General features: G+C 42.0%; 1 protein-coding gene across 1 annotated transcript in view; it reads left to right on the forward strand.

Annotated features, from left to right (window-relative positions):
• PHEX (phosphate regulating endopeptidase X-linked) overlaps window positions 1-20,858 on the forward strand; it is a 177,050-nt gene extending 156,192 nt beyond the window's left edge. Inside the window, exons 17-22 of the mRNA XM_054974975.1 lie at window positions 7,013-7,080; window positions 12,373-12,503; window positions 12,946-13,011; window positions 13,126-13,230; window positions 13,528-13,604; window positions 17,172-20,858. Of these exons, the coding sequence (XP_054830950.1) occupies window positions 7,013-7,080; window positions 12,373-12,503; window positions 12,946-13,011; window positions 13,126-13,230; window positions 13,528-13,604; window positions 17,172-17,274 (550 nt within the window). The 3' untranslated portion in view covers window positions 17,275-20,858. The remainder of the gene's footprint in view (window positions 1-7,012; window positions 7,081-12,372; window positions 12,504-12,945; window positions 13,012-13,125; window positions 13,231-13,527; window positions 13,605-17,171) is intronic.
• The last annotated feature ends 205 nt before the right edge of the window (window positions 20,859-21,063 follow it).

Below are 21,063 nucleotides of genomic sequence, written 5' to 3' on the forward strand. Positions count from 1 at the left end.
ACCATCCAACATTCCGAATGGCCTCCCCTGGGTAACCCATTGCAGCCGCTGTGGAAGCCGCCCCAATAAGGAGTGGGTACAAAATTTGACCCCCACCAACCCCAAACGAGCTAAAGCCCTCTCAGTCATGGACCAAAACTGGTAACGAGTGAGTGGGGACCCATCACGGTGGCGGAACAAAAGGCTATCACTGTTGTCCCTCTTCTCCAAATAGGAACGCAGAGCCCAAACAGGACATAGCTCGGCCTCCAGACATGACCCCAGGCTTACAACAACCCCCCTTTGATGCTGGTCAGTCTTGAACCTCCTAACATGGTGGGAAACACTATCCCCAGTAAAATGGACATCCTGCGACAGGAGGGCCCAATTAGACTGGTCCAAGCGGGACTGCGCCACCAGCTCCCCTACTCAACCCCCCCCCCCAAAAGGCTGTGAGGGAAGCCGCATGAAAGAATGCGGCTTCATATCCAGAATTACATACTTTACTCCAGACCTCCCCCAAACCCTGAAGGTAAATAGGTTGCCTCGTGTCTGGCTGGGCACCAGCTTCCCGAGACCAACCCTCTAACATCTTGTGGAACCTAAAGTCCCTTGTAACCTCCTTAAAGCCCTGGGCCTTGCTGGCAAAGGCCAAAGTGGCCAAGAGCCCCCTGATAGACTTAACCGACAATCCCTTAACTTCCCTATCCACACAGAACTGCATGAGATGCTCTGCAGGGATAGGCCAAACTTGCTCCAAATTCGCTTTGAGCCTAAAACAAGCAAACTGCTGCACAGCGCGATCATACGACCTTCATGTGCTGGGGGCAATGGCTAGTCAGATAGCTCTGTGTGTCTCGGCCCTCCAAGCCTACACAATTCCGGGGGCATCTGAACCAGCTGAAGATCAGCTTCAGGGGCAAACTGATGAAACAGTTCCATCTGCTGGTGAGACAAAGCATCTGCCACACTATTGTCAATACCAGGAACATGTTTCGCCCTGAACAAAATGTTCAGCCTGAGGCACTGGAGCATGAAGGCTCTGATCAATCTCATAACTCTAGGAGACCTGGATGAAAGGGAATTAATTACCTGCACCACAGCCAAGTTGCCGCACTAAAAGTGGACTGCATGGTTGGCAAGCTCATCCTCCCACAACCAGATCACCACAAGGATTGGAAAAAATTCCAGAAATTTAAGGTCTTTGGTAAGAACACTGTCCTGCCAATTTGCTGGCCAGCGTTCCGCACACCAGTGCCCCGGAAGTACACCCCAAAGCCTGTGGACCCAGAAGCGTCAGAGGACACCCACAACTTGGCCTCAAGCAAAAGCTCCTCTTACCAGAAAGTGACCCCATTAAATGATGAGAGGAAGTCCTCTCATACCCTCAGGTCATCCCTGATCCCTTGAGACAACCGGACCGTGTGATGAGGCAGCCTCAAATTGACCATAACTTCACACAGCCACTGCGAAATGCACGCCCTGGTGCCAGGGCCTTGCAGGTGAAATTGAGATGATCAACCAATTGCTGCAACTCAATTAGCAACACCCTTCTCTTACTCTTGATAAAGGCCAAATGCCCCCTGAGGTCAACAACTTTGGCTTCAGGTAAACGGAATGTCTGGTGCAAAGTATCGACCTCGATACCCAGGTATGTCAGGACTTGAAACCCACAAATTAGGAACAGGAGGGGCCAAGAAAGGCCCAACCACTCTCCGCTCAGAACACTCCTTGGCAATTTTAAGTCAGACTACCTCCTCCAGGCCGGACACTGACTGCAGATTGGCCAACATGAAGCGGGCCCGAGGCCCTTGGAACGGAATATGAAAACCAACTGTAAAACCCTCTAACAAAAACTTGGCCGAAGCATGATCAGGGTATCCCTGCAACAACCTCTCAAGAGCCTTCAGTTTTATGGGTGTTGGACCCCTTGTCAACTGGCCAGGCCCCCCACCGGCTCGCCTGCTACTTCTACATGGCCGGGAAGTGGCACACGGAGAATGAATGAGACCCTCTACACCGCGGGCATTCATGCTTGAAACTGCACCCCTTTCTGGAGCACACCCCCTGATACGCAAACTCCCAGCAAAGCAGCCGGGGCTGAACCAGCTGCCCCGCGGAGGTGTGGGTACCAGAAGGGGTGGCAAGGCACTAAAGCAAATGCCCACTGACAGACCTATCCCCAGGGTTGGGCTTAGCTGGGGCCATAAGCTGCAGCCAAAGATGCTGATGAATTTGGTCCCATGACAAGGTGGGGTTGACCACTGCACGCATATGAAACTCCTCGTCATATTGCACCGACAAACTCCATGTACCCCCTGTAGATAATATCTATGTACTGAAATGGGGGCTGCCCGATCTGGTTGGGCACGTGCAATGACCCCGGCATAAATTAGCAGGCCAGGCAACCAATTTGCCCAGGTGCGGTCAACCTTCTGCCACTTAAGCCTCTCCTTGTCACGGTCATCCATCTCCTCTTTGTCCTTCTCCAGTTCCCTGAAGAGAGGGGTGAATACATCTACAAACTCCCCGCCTAGAATTTTATCCCTAGTAGCTGGCATCAAGTGGTCCCCCAAGGGCAAAGCTGTATCCCCAAAAGGCATAGTATGATAAGGAACTACCCCCAAGGCTGAAGCCAGGTAATAAGGCCCCAGGGGAAAGGGAGGCCAAATCAATTGTGGTTGTCCCAAGGATTGAACACTGGTGGCGCCACCAGGAACACCTCCAACTGGCATTGAGGCCGCAGGAGGGCTTCCAACCCCATGCTGCCAAGGCAATGCCTGCTGGCCCCAAACCTGCCAGGGGCCCGCACCTGTCTGCGATGCTTAATAAGGGTGACCAAGCCATGAAGAGCAGCCCGGTTGTGGTGCAACCGACATGGCACTGTGCTGCTGCTGGGGTGCCCCAAGGCCACCAGAAGTGCTTGACGTGCCGACAGGTCCCAAGGCTATGTGTTTGTGTCCTGTGAAGTGGGTGACTTACCCTCAGGCTTGGGAGGGGGGGTCCACAACCACAGCAAGAGGTGGCAGCTCAGCTGCCCAACTCCCCTCCTGATCCACGCCACTGGGCATCCCGGCAGGTTCAGGCTCCTCAGAGTGGCCACCAGCTTCTTCACCAACTGCCCTAGTTGAACCTTCAAGGGCAGACAAATGGGTTAACACATCCCTCAGAAAAGTTGCATTCGAGACTCTTCTAGCAACCCTTTTACCCCAACCCCAGTGGCTTGTACTGGCCCAACACCACTTGCCCTCTTTAGAGCAGCCAACTTATCCAAAAAATTTTGCCTTCCACTTGCCAAGCACTCATCCTCAGAGGAAGAATCAGGCGGCAACACCCTTTTAGTCGGGGGTCTCTTGGCAGGCTGCTTTCCCTTACTCAAACCACCACCTTTCTTGAAGGCATGGCTAAATATCTATGCACCCACAAAGGCCAACAATCTGTTAAACTCCCAGTAATTAACTGGCCAAATGTTATGCAAAGTCCCTGAAGATGCAAACCTTCCCAGGAGGAAAGGCTAAAACAATGCAGCCTCCACTGACTGCACCAAATACGAGCGTCCCCAGCCGGGCCAAACCCAATTGGTTTCCCAAAAGGGCACAAAAATGGCCACCACAAAGGTTACTACAAAGGAGAACCACTGGAGCGGGGAGGGGGGGGGAAAGGGGGGGCAAACAAGTTGCGCCTCCGTGCATCCAGCCACCAGAACCGCCCGCACAACCAAGGGCCCCCCTTATCCAAGCCCTGTTAGGGTTGTAGGAAAGGCTTGTCTGTCACCCCGCACACGCAGCTGCTGCCACTTGAGCCGGGCCCCCTGCTCAGAGCCGTGGCAAGCCAAGCGTTGGCAGACTCCTTGCCGCCAACCAATGGAGCCGCAGCAAACAGAGCGCTGAAAAATCCCTTGCTGCGGACAGGCGCTTCGCCTCGCAGCAAGAGAGAACTCCAACGCCACACTCCACTGATCAGCTGCCCTTCGCCTTTGTCCAGGCAAAGAGAAAGGGAAGCCAAGCTGCACACTGTTGCAGAGAGCCTGCACAGCCACCCTTTGCTCTCCCTTGCAAGCCGAGGATAGACGCTGCCATTGCTCCATTGGTGAAGTGGAATCACTTATTCATATGTCTTTTGTTTATAGGGACAAGTTTATTTCCCCACTCTTAGACACACCAATTGCAGAGGCAAATAAGGCCTGCCTGTAGAAATTCCTAATTGATGAAAATCCAACTATCTCCAGGCAAATAGCCAAATTCTTCCTCTATTTGGTTAAATTCCATAATAAAAAGAATAACCATACATAGTCTGTCCTGCTCTTTTTATGATTTTAACTATTTTAATGTCAATGTTTTAAATATTAGAATTCCTGCGGTTCCCAGAGAACTATATACATTTTAAGATAAGATTTTAAATGCTAAATGTATTTTTCTATGTCCTTTACATTTTTATGCTGGATTTAACTATTCTATTGATTGATAAGGATGTGTTGTCATTGTTATGGTCTCTGACCACAAATTCATTCATTCATTCAGCCACGCCTCCCCAGAAGTACCAGGATGCCCGGGAACAGCCATCTCTCCCTCTGTGCAGGAGGGCAAATGGCAGCACCTGGTAAGCGCGCTGTGCGTGCACCGGGAATGCCATTTCTATTAATTGATTCTAAATCACACTGCTTGATACAATCAAAAATTTGAACAGCTTTACTTTGAACTCTATATCACACCGTATTATATAAAATAAAATTCTTGACACTTAAAGGTACTCTTCCGTTGTTGAAATATGTAATTTTACTCTTCAGTCTATAATAGAAGTTTGCTCTGATAGGAAACAAAAAATCAGTTGGAAGCATTTTTCTCATGTAAGTTACTTTTTGTGGCAGAAACAACAAAAGAAATGTTGCCATGGCTCAGAAGGAAATTAAATCATACTGCAAGTTTTAGCCATGACTCAGATACGCAATTAGCATGTTATAGATCATTAAATCCAGTGAAACTTTGAAAACCACTCTTTTCTTGTATATCATTTTCTTATATATCATTATTTATTGTATATCATTATTTTACTAAAGATTATTTTGCCTCAGTTAACTATGAAATGTTCCAGAAGAATGAAATAAAACACACACAAATCTGTCTGGAATGAGCATTAGAAGATGTTCTGCTCAGTTCTGCATTTTTGTGTGTGTTTTATTTAACCTTTTGATTTGCAAATACTTTTACTATCTTTATTCCTCATATGTCTCTATTGTTCCCTGCACACTCATCGTTTTAAGATATATTTCTCTTCTGTAAACCCAAACTTACATCTTTCATTCCTTTCTCCTCTGTTGTTCCCTATTGTTACATATTTTTTAAAAAATCTCACAACCTTCATATTCCAGCTACTGTATTTGCAGTGCAATCCTAAGAACACCTTCCTGGGAGTAAGCCCCATCAGCTAGACTTGAGTGGAATTCTGAGTAGTACTGCTTAGTTAGGGTAGCTCTCCTAAGGCTTTTTTCATACAGGCTCTTTAACCCATTTTGACTTCTGAACCAAATAGATTTTTTTTAAAGGTCTCACACTCCTTAATGATAAATCACAGTCCTCCCACTTTTAACAAACCCTTAATCCAGGTTTTTGCTCCAAGGTTTTTTGGGGAGGGAGGGTGGTTGCACTGCTGAGTCACAGAAGACTGTCCATTGAAAGTTCTCTCATGCTTTTAAAAGCAGCACCTCCCTTTCTTCCTCCCTTTCCCCCTTGCCATTTTTCTTCAGCAGTGGAAACATATGTTTCTACACAATGACATATGGGCTAATCAACAACTAAATTCTATTCATCGTGGGTGTCTTGCAGTCTGTCTCTTGAGAAGGAAACAAACATGTCTTCAAACAGACAGGCTGAATGAGGTGAGTGGAAAACCTTTCAAGAATATGGGGTGAGGAAAAAATCTGCAAGCCTCACACAGAAATTGTGCTACAGTCAGAAAAGGAAATCACGATCTACAGTGATTTATAAAACAGATTTAAATGTTGTCTGAAATCATCCCCATCATTCCACTTCGCATCAGAGAAATACGAGGTAGCAATGGTATAAAGGTTGTGGCACAAAAGAGGCCCTAGACACCCAATAAAAATTCTCATAATTGCTGAGGCATTTAAAGAATCTTGTATCTCTATTTTCTAACTTTCCCCTCCATTTCTCTTCTCTTTTGTGTTTTTCTTTTATTCACATGGCCTGCCTCCCCCCTCCCCTATCCACCTGCTGCCCCCTGGCCCCACTACCTGGCTAGTGGCAGGGAAGCGCAGGAGCGCGCTCCTGCGCTTCCCTGTTGCACTGACAATGGAGGAGCCTTGGGGTGTGCTGAAGCCCAGTTCAGTAAATATCACATCTTCTAAAAACTGCTACTGAGAATTTAATTAGCTGCGATCCTATTTTAGCCTTTCTTTCTCTCTTGAAAAGTACATGTGCTAAAGGAACCTGTTTCTTGCATCCAAATGGCACATGTGAGATTTTGCTTCTTGGAATTTTCTGGAGTAGGGAATCAGGGTAAATGATAAGAAAACGTTTATTTTGAAATATTATAAATATAACATTCAAATGTTACTTGTCTAATATAAAATCTACAATAACAATTTTAATAAAAATATGTTCTGTATTTCAGACATTGATATGAGGTACTTGTGACCTTCATGTACAGTTTGTGAAAGCACTACATTTGCCTTTTAGTCCTTTGATATGCCTTCTTGTATAATAATATTTACCCAGTACTTTTATCTTATTTCCATTTCTTAGGTGCAAAATAAGTTGTACAATGAAGTACTATTTATTACTACATTTCCCCCTAATAGCAATGGTCTACTTCAATGGATTCTTTAAGCAAAATTTAAGCAAAAAATTTCCTTCTCCCTCTTTTCCTTCTTTTCCCACTTGTTGAATGAAACATCTTTGGGTTTAAATTTTACATGTAAAAATAAGCCACATTGTTATTCCACTGTCTGTAATGTCTGCTTTGAAGTTCATGAGTGTGTGTATATTTTGAAGGAATGTGCTTCTTTATGTTATAGGTCTTTAAGCTATGGAGCCATTGGAGTAATTGTTGGGCACGAGTTGACCCATGGGTTTGATAACAATGGTGAGTAACTGTCTAGGTAGGTTATGGACCTATTGAACAGAAAATATTCCTTTCATTCCCAAACTCCCTTGAGATAAATTTAGATGAGGGGTAGATGTCTTGCTTCTAATACGTAGTTTGAAACATTGGAATAGTTACTGTTTTGTTTGTTTATAATGGTTGCAAGATAAATTCCTCTTAAATATAACACATTTGCCATAAAATTAGGACAATGTTTTTTATAGTGATCTATAACATCCACTATCCCATTATTTTATTATGGTTTAATATCTCTTTAATTTCATGCTATCTCTATAACAGCAGTAGTAAATGAAAAGTTAAAGTATAATGTGAATTACACGTCCTGTGAATTGTGGATTGTTCAGTGAATTAAGGATTAAACCATTGGAAAGGGTTTATTCTGATTAATTATGCTTACATGTATTTTGTTTGTAAACATTAAATCAAACTAACAAACCAATGGTTCTGGTAAAGTACTACTGAATTTGTGGTGTTACACTGATGGTGATAAAGCCCCTGGTAGAGTTTAATTGAACTATCTTAATGTCACAAACAGGGCTGGAAAACTTGTTTCTGCCTTTAGCTCTTATCCTAAGGCAGGGGAGGATAAGTTGAATGATCAAATGAAGGACAGTTAGAAGAAGCAGGGAACTTGGAAAAGAGAAAGCAGGGGTCTGAAAAAGCAGGTGAGCCTAGTAATGGACAGTAGGTAGGGTTGCCAGGCTATCCCCCGGAGTGTTTAGGGGACAGGGACTGGTGCAAGTGTACTGACATCACTTCTGGTGAAATTAAGAAGTGACATCATGGATGCTTCAGAATTTGGAAAAAAAAAACCCATGATTTTCATTGGATGTGAATGATACTAGCACATGCCCTGATTCTCCCCCCACCCCTTCCCATTTCCTCCTGCAGATCAGGAGGTGTCCGGATATAGTGGGGGAATGGGCAACCCTAACAGTAGGAAGAAAAAGTGGTCTAGAGGGGAAGAGGACAATAACAAAGAAAAGCCTCTTAAGAGGAAAACTGTCAGGGAATGTACACGGAGGAGATATGCTCAAGGCCAAGAACTGTGAGATGTGTCTTATTTCACTATGGCTATTTTCACACATCTTACTGGCTCTTGTACATTGCGCAACTCTCCCACAAGGATAGCATCTTCCTGGTGCGATTTCGTGCAAGAACCAGGAAATCGCGCCAGGAAGATGCTGTCCTTGCGGGAGCTTTGTGCGATGTACTGGAGACGGTAAGACGTGAAAATGGCCTATGTCACAAATTCCAAATGAGTACAAGAATGCAAAGTTGGTTTATGTATGACAACCCTTCAGAAGCTGAATATTGGCTTACTCATCCTTAACAAAGATGGGTGACCATTGGGTTCTGTACTTCCTGCTATAGCTTTAAAGAGAGATAAAGACACTAATGAGTATGGGCCTGGGTATCTTCGAGAACCACAGTATTGCTGTGACTATAATGAATCAGTATTGTTTGTCCTTTGGATGAATGAAATTCATAATTGTAATGTTTTGCATGTAAATATGTTTGCATGTTTTAATGTGGACTATTGGTTACTGTGGGTTTAAATACAGTCGCTTGGGAAGAAATTGTCATCCCGCCACGCTTTGGTGTGCGAGGTCCCACAGGGAGCAATACTCTCCCCATTTGGTTGTTGTGGATTTTCCGGGCTGTATAGCCGTGGTCTTAGCATTGTAGTTCCTGACGTTTCGCCAGCAGCTGTGACTGACATCTTCAGAGGTGTAGCACCAAAAGACAGAGATCTCTCAGTGTCACAGTATGGGAAGATGTTGGCCATGTTCCCATACTGTGACACTGAGAGATCTCTGTCTTTTGGTGCTACACCTCTGAAGATGCCAGTCACAGCTGCTGGCGAAACGTCAGGAACTACAATGCCAAGACCACGGCTATACAGCCTGGAAAATCCACAACAACCATCGTTCTCCGGCCGTGAAAGCCTTCGACAATATATCTCCCCATTATTGTTTAACAGTTGGTACGAAGTTTCAGACTTGGGTGTCATCAATATGCAGATGACACCCAGTTGTATCTGATGATGGACGGACAGCCCGACTCAGCCCCAGATGTCCTGGAACATGCTTTTGCATCCATGACTGGCTGGTTGAAGCAGAGTCAGCTGAAACTGAACCTGACAAAGATGGAGGTCCTGTACTTGAGCCACGGGGGATTAGGTTTGGGACTCCGGCTCCTAGCCCTTGATGGGGCACCGTTAGTGCCAGTTCCGAGGGTTAAGAGCCTGGGGGTGATCTTGGATGCCTCCCTGAAAATGGAGGCACAGGTCACAGTGGTTGTCAGGTCCTCTTTTTTCCATCTGCGGCAGACCAGGCAACTTGTCCCTTACCTGTCAACCCGTGACTTAACTACAGTGATCCAAGCAACGGTCATCTCTAGGCTAGATTACTGTAACTCGCTCTACACAGGGCTGCCCTTGAGCTTGACCTGGAGATTACAGCTGGTACAAAATGCAGTGGTGCGTGTTATTACAAGAGTGCCAAATAAGGCACATATAACACTGTTCTTACGCAAGCTGCATTGGTTGCCAGTGGAGTACTGGATTAGGTTTAAGGTTCTGGTATTGACCTATAAGGCCCTGTGTGGACTGGGACCAGCATATCTACGGGACTGTCTCTCCTCATATATTCCCCGGAGGACACTCTGATCAGGGGACAAACAGCTGTTGGTGGTCCCTGGCCCCAAGGAGGCCCGCCTAGCCTTGACTAGAGCCTGGGCCTTTTCGGTCCTGGCTCCCACCTGATGGAATGCTCTGTCTGCTGAAATCAGGGCCCGGCAGGACCTACCATCCTTCCGCCGGGCCTGCAAGACAGAGTTGTTCTCCCAGGCATATGGCTGAGGTTGGGCCTCCATTGGCCTGAAAAAAGGGGTATATAAAATCTTAACCCTCCCTGTGAAGGCTGTCCACCATCCCGTTTTAAATGTGTATGGATTTTATTGTATTTTAGTATGTTGTTTTTATTGTATTTTGTATTTTAATATGTTGTTATCCGCCCTGAGCCCACTCACAGGGAGGGCGGAATAGAAATTTGAAATAAAATAAAACAAATACAGTCCTTTGAAGTAAGAAGTAAGGGAGTCTGGATGGGTGAATGGAGTCTGCTCTGATTTAATGGTAGCTGTTCCCTAAGAGGCAGAGTGATTGGCAGTTTTTAGTCAAGAGTGCAAGGTAAAAGTATTCATTCTGGCTAAGTCAGGCAAACTGTGTTACCCTGGGTCAGTGTTTATGTAAGTCAGAGACAGGCTCTTCTATCTAGGTCAGGCAAGCTGTGTGGAAAAGCCTTTGGGGTCGATGGGAGGAGTGTTTATTCTGTTAGTGAAGATAAGTGTGGAAAATTAGTGTTTGTGACTGGGTTTGTGAATATTCCTTTATGAAACCACAAATCTTATGCTCTATTATGAACCAATATGCCTATTAAAACTCTGCAACCATTAGCTTATATTTTTAGTGTATACTTTTTATTTCATTAATAAGATTAAAAGCCCAGTAAAAAGGGCAGAGAAATAGAAGAAAAAAGAAAAGAAAAAAGAATACAAAGAGAGAAAAATAAGAACAAAGATTGAAAATAACAAAGAAAAATAATATGTTCCATTTTCCATTTTTCTCTGCACCACCTATCATATTTTAACAAACATTATACTTTGAATTTTAATAACTCCAAAATTTACCTTTTCAATACTACCTCCATTCTATTTATTTTTCCCAAATTTATTTTCTTAGAAATGAAAACCACAAATCATCAGTTCATTTTCCCTCATTCCCTTATTGACAGAAAGTCAATAAGAGGTTTCCAGTGAACCATAAAAGTAGACAATATTTTATCTCTGATAAGGGCTGTATGTTTAGCCATCTCCACTAACTCCATCATTTTCACAATCCAGTCCTAGATTGAAGGCAATACTGTATTTTTCCATTTTTGCGCATATAAAAGCCTAGATGCCGTGGTCACGTATAGAAATAAGTACCATATTTAATTTTGACTTCTGGTTTAAATTGTATATTGATCTTCACCATTTTTTGTATTAACATATGAATTTGTGACCAAAATGTTTTGCTTTAGAGCAAGTCCACCAAAGATGATAAAATGTTCTTTCATGTTCTTCACATTTCCAACATTTGTTTGACATACCTTTAGTCATTTTTGACTAAAGGTACATTTGACTGATACATCATTTTGTAGAAATTTTCTTTAAGTGTGGAACTCAAAGTGAATTTGAACCCCTTTACCCACATATTTTCCCACTGGTCCATTGGTATATTATACCAATTTGGGTATATTATACCCAATTTTTTAGCCCATTTTACCATACAATCTTTCACACATTCTTCTTCTGTTTCAAATTTCAACAAAAGTTTGTACATTTTAGAAATAACATGATTATCATTTGTACAAAGCTCTTTTACAGATTCTCTCTTTTCATAACCAAAACCCCATAACTTTTTATCTGATTTAAACCTCTCTAGAAGTTGGGCATAGAAAAACATTTATAACCTTTAGCTATTAAATCTTCCCTTGTCTTCGATTTACAATCTCCTTGTGAGAATTCTAGTAAATCTCCGTAAGTCAGCCATCCCTGTTTAGTAGTAATTTAGTAGTCATTTCACCTCTATAAAACACTTCCTGTGTTGAAATCCAAAGCTTATGTTTTTATAAACAAATTAATAAATAAATTCTACTTCTGATAAAGCAAGAAAGGATTGTCTTTTTATCTCACAGCCACTCCCATGTGCTGACCATTCTATCATATGGCCATCTATAACAAGCCTTCCTATAATATCAGTTAAACAGAAAATTTAAGGCAAATGCCTTGGGTGGCAGCAAAAACCTTTTGAGAAGCAGCAATATACAGGTCATACAAACAGGACAAAATATTATGGGTAGCATTGGCAGTGGGATTCAAACTCCAATGGGAAGGTGTTCTTGGGGTTAAAAGCTTGAGTAAATTCGAGAACATCTGAAGTTCTGTGTATGTGGCAAAAAATGAGTGTTATGACCTAAGCCTTCCTGAGGTAAAAGTTTAAGGTAATGTAAGTAGGAGCTTAATTAAAGATCCAAGACAGGTTTTAAAACACAAACTGTTACAGTAATGATGTTAGTCTTTTCCTCCATGATGAACAAGAGCAAAAGCTCTGAAGTGAATAATGAAATATAAATGCAAGCAAATGCTCATTTACTGTTTTAAGACATGTGACTGTTTTTATTTGATCTATCTTTACATTTATATTAACAATTATAAAATATGCAGGACGTAAATATGACAAGAATGGAAATTTGGATCCTTGGTGGTCTTCAGAATCAGAAGAAAAATTCAAAGAGAGATCAAAATGCATGATCAATCAGTACAACAGCTATTACTGGAAGAAAGCTGGCTTGAATGTATGTTTTAAAAATCCTGTATATGTCAAATTATTATTTCCCAGCAATTGCAGGGGGCAGGGGCAGGGTTGCCTTCTGTCATATAGATCCTGGAAGCAAATAGAGGGTGGGGAAATGAGGGGCACCATTGGATTGATAGCATGATCTCATTTCCAGACTGAACCCAGAGATGACAACATACTGCTCCAGGATTCAGAGGAATCCTAGAGCAGTATGATGTCATTTCTTGGTTTGGCCTGGAAATAATTCATGCTACTGCCACAATGGCATTTTTCTCTTCATTTTTTCTTCTGTTGGCCTACTGGGCATCAGCAGGGGCTGAGGGTTGCCTATAGGAAGCCTCTTGCTATAGCAAGAGCCCTAACAACCTTTGGTGGGGGTAGTTATAGAGCAGAAGACAGGAAAATCACTTATAATAAATTCTATTTTTTAAATCTCTCAGATTAAAGGAAAGAGGACATTGGCAGAAAATATTGCAGATAATGGAGGTTTGCGAGAAGCTTTCAGGGTAGGCACTTCCTTTGATTCTAAACTTACCAAAAAACCTGAAGCTCAATGTTGTGCTTCATAAAGGGGGTTCATGAAATTTGCACCAGCTCACATGCACTCTACTTGTCATCAGGCTTATAGGAAGTGGATCGAAGAAAGGAGACAAGGAGAGGAAGAGGCCCTGTTACCAGGCATTGACTTCACCCACAATCAGCTCTTCTTTCTGAGTTATGCTCATGTGAGTAGTAAAATATGGCCTTTCAGAATAGATGTGCATATTTAGCTGTTCACTTTGTAGTGAATAGACAGTTCTGCTTGATTACAAAAGGATCTCTGTTAACTCAGACCTTGTTTTCAACTTACATTTCTTTTAACCTTCACCTGTTTTCCTATCTCCTGCCAGTTCCCATTGTCTTCCTTTATTGTATACGTATAACCAGACCACAAAAACAGCATATTCTCAGTTAAAACTTTGGGCTAATTTAGAGCTCTTGATAAAATTATGTTATAAAATTATGATGTTTGTCTCTTTTAGGTGAGATGTCATTCCTTTAGACCAGAAGCCGCCAGAGAGCAGATCTACACTGGAGCTCACAGTCCTCCTCAGTTCAGGTATTTTAAGGGTGATTTTTCTCACTTGCACAAATGTAAACATCTGGAAATATTGTATAAAATTTTGACAATAGGCAGCACGTGTCTTCTATTTTGTTCTGTAACTGTTTGAATAATCACAGTTATTCTATCTATAGATTTCTCAATCACCCACATTTTCCAGATGCATACATAATATTTTTATGTATTAATTATAGTATTGATATGCTGTACTTTCACTCTGGCTTACCAGGGAGCTTCCAAGTTAATATTAATGGAATAAAGACTTTAAATTAAAACTAGAAGCAATAAAATATTATATTGCACACAGAATTGAACCCAATGATCACAGCAGAAGATGGAATTAAAATACTAAAACAGTAATAAATTATCCATGATAATAAAGCATCAGCAAAAATTATCTTAAAAACAAACAGTAAATCAGTCCTTACCAGTGAATTATTCAGAGCATTAAATCTGCATGTAAATTTTTTATTAATGTAGGAAAGGAATTGTGGATGAACACAATTTGCTAAAGGAGCTGGGATCCAAACAGCTACTAAGGGCTAGCGAGAACATTCCCAATAAGGTTTTTTGTAGAGTTTTTTCTTTGAACAGTCAGGTATCATAATTTGCTTTTGAGCTTCAAAGCAGGTTGCTGCATAGAGGAAAGGGCACTGTTCAAAAAACTGAAGCCAAAAGACCTTCCTCCCACTCCAAAGGTGTGAAATTGGATATAGTTCCTTTGATCTTCTTGAGTCATCACTCTCTTTCAGCCTAGCCTAGTTTACAGGATTGTGTGAGAAAAAAGTGAGGGAGTGATCACCTATGCTACCTTAAGCTCACTGGACAAAGAGCACAATAAAATGTACAATATAATAACAACAACTTAAAGTCCTCTGGATCACCACTTTTATCTCTATGCCACTCTGGTGTCCCAAAAAAGTGATTGCATCACTTGACAGCACAGTTTCTTTCACTAGAAAGGCGATAGGAATTCCCTTTCACATTGCTTATCTATGCTCAAAGGTTGAATTCCCAAAAAGTCCACCTCTGGAAGAATGAGAGAGACATGAGATAGAAAAGGTTACAGTACCTTTGAGGATTAGAAAATACAGTTTTCATTAATATATGCTTTCTTCAAAGGAACAGTCTGGCAGTGAAGCTGAACAATTTGATTATGGCAGAAGCTAGTTTTAAACGGTGAAATCAAGCAAGATGGTAAAGAGATAGAAATGTAGCTGACCAAAGGCAGTAAATGAGTTGTGCTTCCAAGAAACAAAATGCACTGAACATGAACATTAAATAAAGTTGATGATCACACAAATAGTGTGATCATAAGAGCAACTCAGGAAGATAGTCAGGATTAAATCACAGGCACCACTGTCAAGATTTCTCTTTAATATGCTGCTTTAGGCAATGAGCAAGCAAGATATCAGAATGCAGAAAAAGCCAGGATAAAACAGAGGATTATAATGCCATTATACAAATTAATGGTATAACCTCATCAAGAATATTGTGTGCTGTATTGGTTACCTCATCTCCAAAATGAAATCACTGATCTGAAGGCAGTTCAGACAAGGGGTAATAAACATAATTAAGAAAATGCATAAAAAGCAATGCAAAGGGGGATTGACAAGATTAGAGTCATTTACTTTAGAAAGCAGATTAATAAAAGGGAGACTAGTAGTAGATATAGTAATGAACACTGCTGCTATGTGTACTCCTTGAACTGCCCTTATCTGTACTGGATCACCAAGGTACACTCCTGAAGCTGCTGTGGCTTTAATTCTTTTACCAAAGGCAAAGGTGGAGTAGGGAGTTACAATTAACCCACCCTTCACTTCCCCACCATGAGGCAGATTTTTTCCCCCAAATTTGGTTTGCCTGCTTTGGCTGAACAGCCCCAAGTAGCCTCTTAATTTTTGTGGTTTAAAAGTTTTTTTGTCCTACCTTGACAGTCAGATAAAGGAATTAATCATCTTCTCCTAAGAAGATATAACCCTTCTTCTTTTGGCTTGAAAGGGAGTCTCCACTTTCCACCCAATCACTCTTGCCAAAACACACTCCCAGCTCTATGGGGTCTGTGTCAAGTGGGCTTCAGCTTCTGCTGACATTTGTACTAAGAATTCTTAAATAGAATTCTTCTTCAGGACAGTGATGTAACAGTTAAGGCAAAAGGTTCCTCTTTCCTCACTCCATAGGGGAACCTGTCTGACCTTCCCTGTTAGACTCACTCATAAACTCTCTCTGAACAATCCTGTCAGAAACCAACTGTCAGCCTTTCAGCTGGGTTCTGGCCAGTCAGAGAGGAGGGAGCAGCCTGTCACTCTATTCCAAGCAAGATTTAATTCTTTCCTTCCCAGCTCTGTGGTTGCCACACCTAGAAAACCTGCTTTCAAATGCAGTCTGTCACAGAAGTAAAGTACATGGGGGCATAATTTCAGTAGTTTGCCTCCTCAGAAGAAAACATTATATACAACCTTGCTTACATTGGCCAAATCCACACAGCTCAAGTTTGCCGCTATTTTCCTGCCATTTATGCACTTCTCAGAGGGCTGTTCACATATTCTTACCTCAATCCCGCCATTCTATCGTATCTGTTGTGCTGCGCCTCAGACGAGGTTATAACGCTTTCAAACGCTTCTCTTGTGCAGTTCTCACTATGGATGTGAACAAATAGAAGTGGTTCCCAAAGAGACCACCCCCTCTTAACCACCCCCACTTCCTTGTTTCTTGCCTTTCCGGAACACAGTCCCTCTTTGCCAAGCAATTCTTATGGTCCCAACTCTGTTTGAGGCATGCCCACACCCCTGTCCTGTTTATTTTTAAAAAGGGGGGGGGCATTCCTAGCGCTATTGCACAATCTCGTTCATGAAGATCACCCACAAGCGGTTTGGGAAGTGGCATTGTAAAAAGTTTGTGGAGGCATCGGGGTGGGGGTGGGGGTGTTGCCATTTTTTTTACAGTAAATAATGTTTCACTGCCAAAGGAGAGCCTAGGTAATTTCTGATAAGCGGACTGTGCCTGCAAAGGTTGACTCTTTCTGAGTTGTTTTGGGTTTTTTTAAATATTAAAATTATCAGTATAATGAAAAATCACTATCCTAAATTATAGTTGAACGGTAACATTAACAAATCGCAGGCATCAATGGGGGTGTGGCCCCGCCATTGCAATTGAGAAGAAAATTGATATAGCGAAAATCTAGCATTAAATTTTTTTAAAAAGGCTACGTGATGTCATCATCGGCGACGGTGGATCTAAACCCGCCCCGTATTGCGCAATTCTCCCAGGGATGTGAACGGAGTATAGCGTGACGCTGACTCAGTAAAAGAGGGGATGTGAACACAAACTGGAACATTGCGGGATAGAATCCAGCACAATTATTGCTTATGAAAAGCAGAAGGTAAGAAAGTGTGGATTCGGCCATTGTTCACCTCTCCTCCATTTTATCATCACAACAACCCTGTGAACTAGATGAACTGGATACCCAGCAGGAACAAACAAAATCTCCAGAAATCCAGACATTGAGAAGAACCTGTGCCACTTTAACTCACTTTAACTTTTATCTTATTTGTTCTTCTCCAGAGTTAATGGTCCTATGAGCAACTTTGAAGAGTTCCGAAAAGCATTCAGCTGCCCAGCAAATACTACAATGAATCGAGGCACAGACTCCTGTCGGCTCTGGTAGCTATTTCTCTGGAACCCTGTGCTGAAATCATTCCCTCCTTTCAACTGTGCCAAACTGTTGAGCTTCTGCTGCTTCAGGGCAGTGTTGCCATCTGTGGACCACTTTTTTTTAGTTCAGTGGCACCTTAGAGATCAACAAGACTTTCAGGGAGCTCTGACTCTCAAAAGCTTGTACCCTTAATGATGGTGATAGTCATGATGATGATGATGAAGAAAAAGAAGCTTATACCCTAAACGTTTTGTTGATCTCTAAGTTGCCACTGGACTCAAATCCTATTGTTCTACTGCATATTAACACTGCTATCCACCTAACACTTGTTTGTTTGTTTTTAATGTGCCTTGTGATCTGGGTGGATAACCCAACTTGCTCAATGTAATACTTGCTTGTTTGAGACATAGAAACTATTTAAAATATAGGATTTATAAAAATGGCAGACCTTATTGAAAGAACGTTTATGAATGGAGTTCCTTATGAATTATTTAATAATACATTCTAATCTGTGACATCTACCCCAATTATTGTATATGCTTGCTTGAAAGTAAGTCGTGCTTTATTCAGTGAACCTTACTCAAAAGTACATGACATTGGATTTTAGATTAGCAAGGCTTAAGTGGTACACTACTGCCTTTCAGAAGAAAGAATCAGAGAAACATACTTTGGCTACAGTGATAATCTGAAATAAACTGATAGCTCACCTATGTTAAGAACATACTTATATAGTATGTGTTTACATACTACATCTAGACCTGCTGTTGCACTCTTCTGCACTTAATGAAACTATATATGACATGTAGCTGCATCTGTTTTTTCTCCCAACTTTTTTAAATACCCAAAGTAGTTTTAGGAGGCTGCAAATTTGAATAGAAGAATGACAGTATGGCAGGAACAAGCAGGGAGATAGACCCACAAACACACCCAAACCTTTCCCACTCCTTGTCACCCACCCCAATCCTCTCTTCACAGGTTTGGGGGAAGTAAAGGGTGGGAGTCCATCACCTCCTGCCACCTGTCTAGCCTCCACTACAGGAGGCAGAGCTCTGACCCAAATCCTCACAGAGTCCCCTCTTTCCTTTTCCAGAGGCTCCACCAGACATGCTGCCATTTCCCTCTGTGTACCTCCTCTCACCCAGCTACAGCTCAGGGCTACTGGGGAAAAGGGAACTCAGAGGCTACTCTCACTATATATACACTGCCACCATTTAAACTAGGCCTATTTAATGTGACCAGAGCGTTTGGGCATGTGTATCTTATTTCCCCTCAGTTAACTACCTCAGGCCACCCAAAGTTAAACAAGACAAAAATAAACTTGATTTACAAGAAGGAACCTAGGATTGAATGGATTTTAAACTAGAAACCATACTTGGGTTAAACAAGGAAGGTTTCCATGTAACAGATTTATAGCCAGCTAGAGACCCCCTCACCTCTGCAGGAGTATACCGCATGCCCTGAAGCTGTGGACAAGTTTACATCGGGACCACATAGCGTAGCATCCAGACAAGAATAAAAGAACATGAAAGACACTGCAGACTTGGCCATCCGGAAAAATCAGCAGTGGCTGAACATAGCCTAACCCAAACAGAACACAGTATCTTATTCCAGGACACTAAAATACTGGACAATACATCCAACTACTTTGTCAGATTGCAAAGGGAAGCCATTGAAATTCATAAGCATAAACACAATTTCAACAGGAAAGAAGAGAGTTTAAGAATGAATAGGGCATGGTTTCCAGTCCTGAAAAACACCAGACTAACAAAATGCTCTACATCTTACAATAGCCCTGCAGATAAGATTAGCATGTCAACCACCAATCCATATGCAAAAGAACCTCCTCAGGGTACAGTGAAGCTTCCCCCCATTAGCATTCCACACCCTGGGAAACTCTTACAGGATGACTCAGCCCAAACCCACCTTCCTGAGTAGATATAAATTACCTGCTAACATCTTCTCCACACATTGACACTGAGAGATCTCTGTCTTTCGCTGCTACACCTCTGAAGATGCCAGTCACAGCTGCTGGCGAAATGTCCGGAATTACAATGCCAAGACCATGGCCATACAGCCCGGAAAATCTACAACAACTAGCTATCTTTCCGTGGCCTCTCTTAGCAGCGTTTCAAATCCCTTCCCCCTGTCTCTCCTAAGAGCTTCCTTTTCCCACCAATGGATTCTAAAGCCATTTCCTCATGGTCTAAAAATAATACGATACTCACAGAAGGCTGCTGGCTTCCTCGCATGATTTTTTATGCCATCCATTTACAAAATGGAGGCAGGCAGTGATGATGGCACTTTGGTGGCATTTTGTAAACAAATGGCGTCAAAAATCGCACGAGGAAGCCGGCAGCCTTCCAGGAGTATCACGTTATTTATCACGTTATTTTTAGACCATGGGGAAATGACCATACTCTGATTAGGTCAGCAATCTGCCCACTCCCATTGGCCGTCTCTCAGGAGAAGCAGAGCTGAAGCCAGTCCTCACAGATAGCATGTATTGAGGCTGATTAGCCACTTTTACGCCAGCACATTTTCTGCTAAAAATCGTGCTACCTTCATCCTGGCCTGCTTCTCTCCCCATGCATTCTGCCTACTCTATGCTTTAATCATGTACTTCCTTCTTCTTTCTTCTACAATGCATGTTGAAACGTGTATTTGTGTACACACTATATCCCTGCAGTGGCAACCTGCAGTCAAAAACTGCTACCAGGATAAAAGGAAAACACTCCCTCATTTTCCTTACCATTATTTTCCTCAAAGCTTTAGCTTGCCCCTTAACTATATCAATCCTAGTTGGTATATACCCATTGGAGCTGAGACCAAAGCAAAACCTTGTTTCTTCAGTAGTAGGGACTGCTGTAAATAGAACAAAAACTAAATCTCTGGCTGTACATACAATACTTTCATATGTGTACATCTTTGGATTTAAGTCATCATTTGTTTGTAGCCCTTGGATGTGTTATTAATTAAATAAAATAACTGTGAAATACATAATTTTGATTAAGAAAATGTAACTTTCCTGGTACCTGAAAAGGCAAAGGCCTGGTCTCGTCATAATATTTTAGATTTTATTTATACATGCTTTTAACAGAGTGGTGCCTCTGTCCCCACAATTTCTCTCGAACTGGTCTATGTATGTATAACTACATCCAGCACACACACTCTGTCCTGAGAGTATAAATATACTCTCAAGCAAATACAGGACCTCACAAGGGCCCAGGATGTGCTTCCATATATAAATACGGCATGCTAGACCTAATAGGCAGAAGCATATGCATTTCTGGACTAATATGGAACCTGGGTGATGAGCCCAGATCACCATGGAGTCACTTTGGAAGTAGCATCACCTCTCCTGCCAAAGAAATGGTCTTTGTTGAATTTTTGTTTTTCCTGCTGTTTATTTTAGTGCATAAGTTGCAGAACTGTTTCAATAACAATATTTCAGTATAAAAGGAAATGTTTTCAGAATTATTGTTGTATACATTTTTGAAGATTACATTTATGTGGGAAAGCAGATGAATGCAAATTTGTTTAAATATAGGGATTTTGTAAACTATATCATATAATAAAAGCTTTTCAGATCACGTTGACCCTGTATTTCAGAGCCTTTCTCAATATTTGTTATTATTTTCAATACAGAAAAATAAGATGCGATGGTTATGTCTGCTCCCAGTATTGAATGAATGTGGCAATATCTTCAGCTATATTGTCTATAGTTTGTGATATATTTGTTTTGTGATTCTGTCCACTATATATTAGTGAACTAGTTATTCTAATAGCAGGGAGATTAACAGT

Source organism: Eublepharis macularius, chromosome 3, assembly GCF_028583425.1.
Source record: "Eublepharis macularius isolate TG4126 chromosome 3, MPM_Emac_v1.0, whole genome shotgun sequence".
Classification (NCBI taxonomy): Eukaryota; Metazoa; Chordata; class Lepidosauria; order Squamata; family Eublepharidae; genus Eublepharis; species Eublepharis macularius.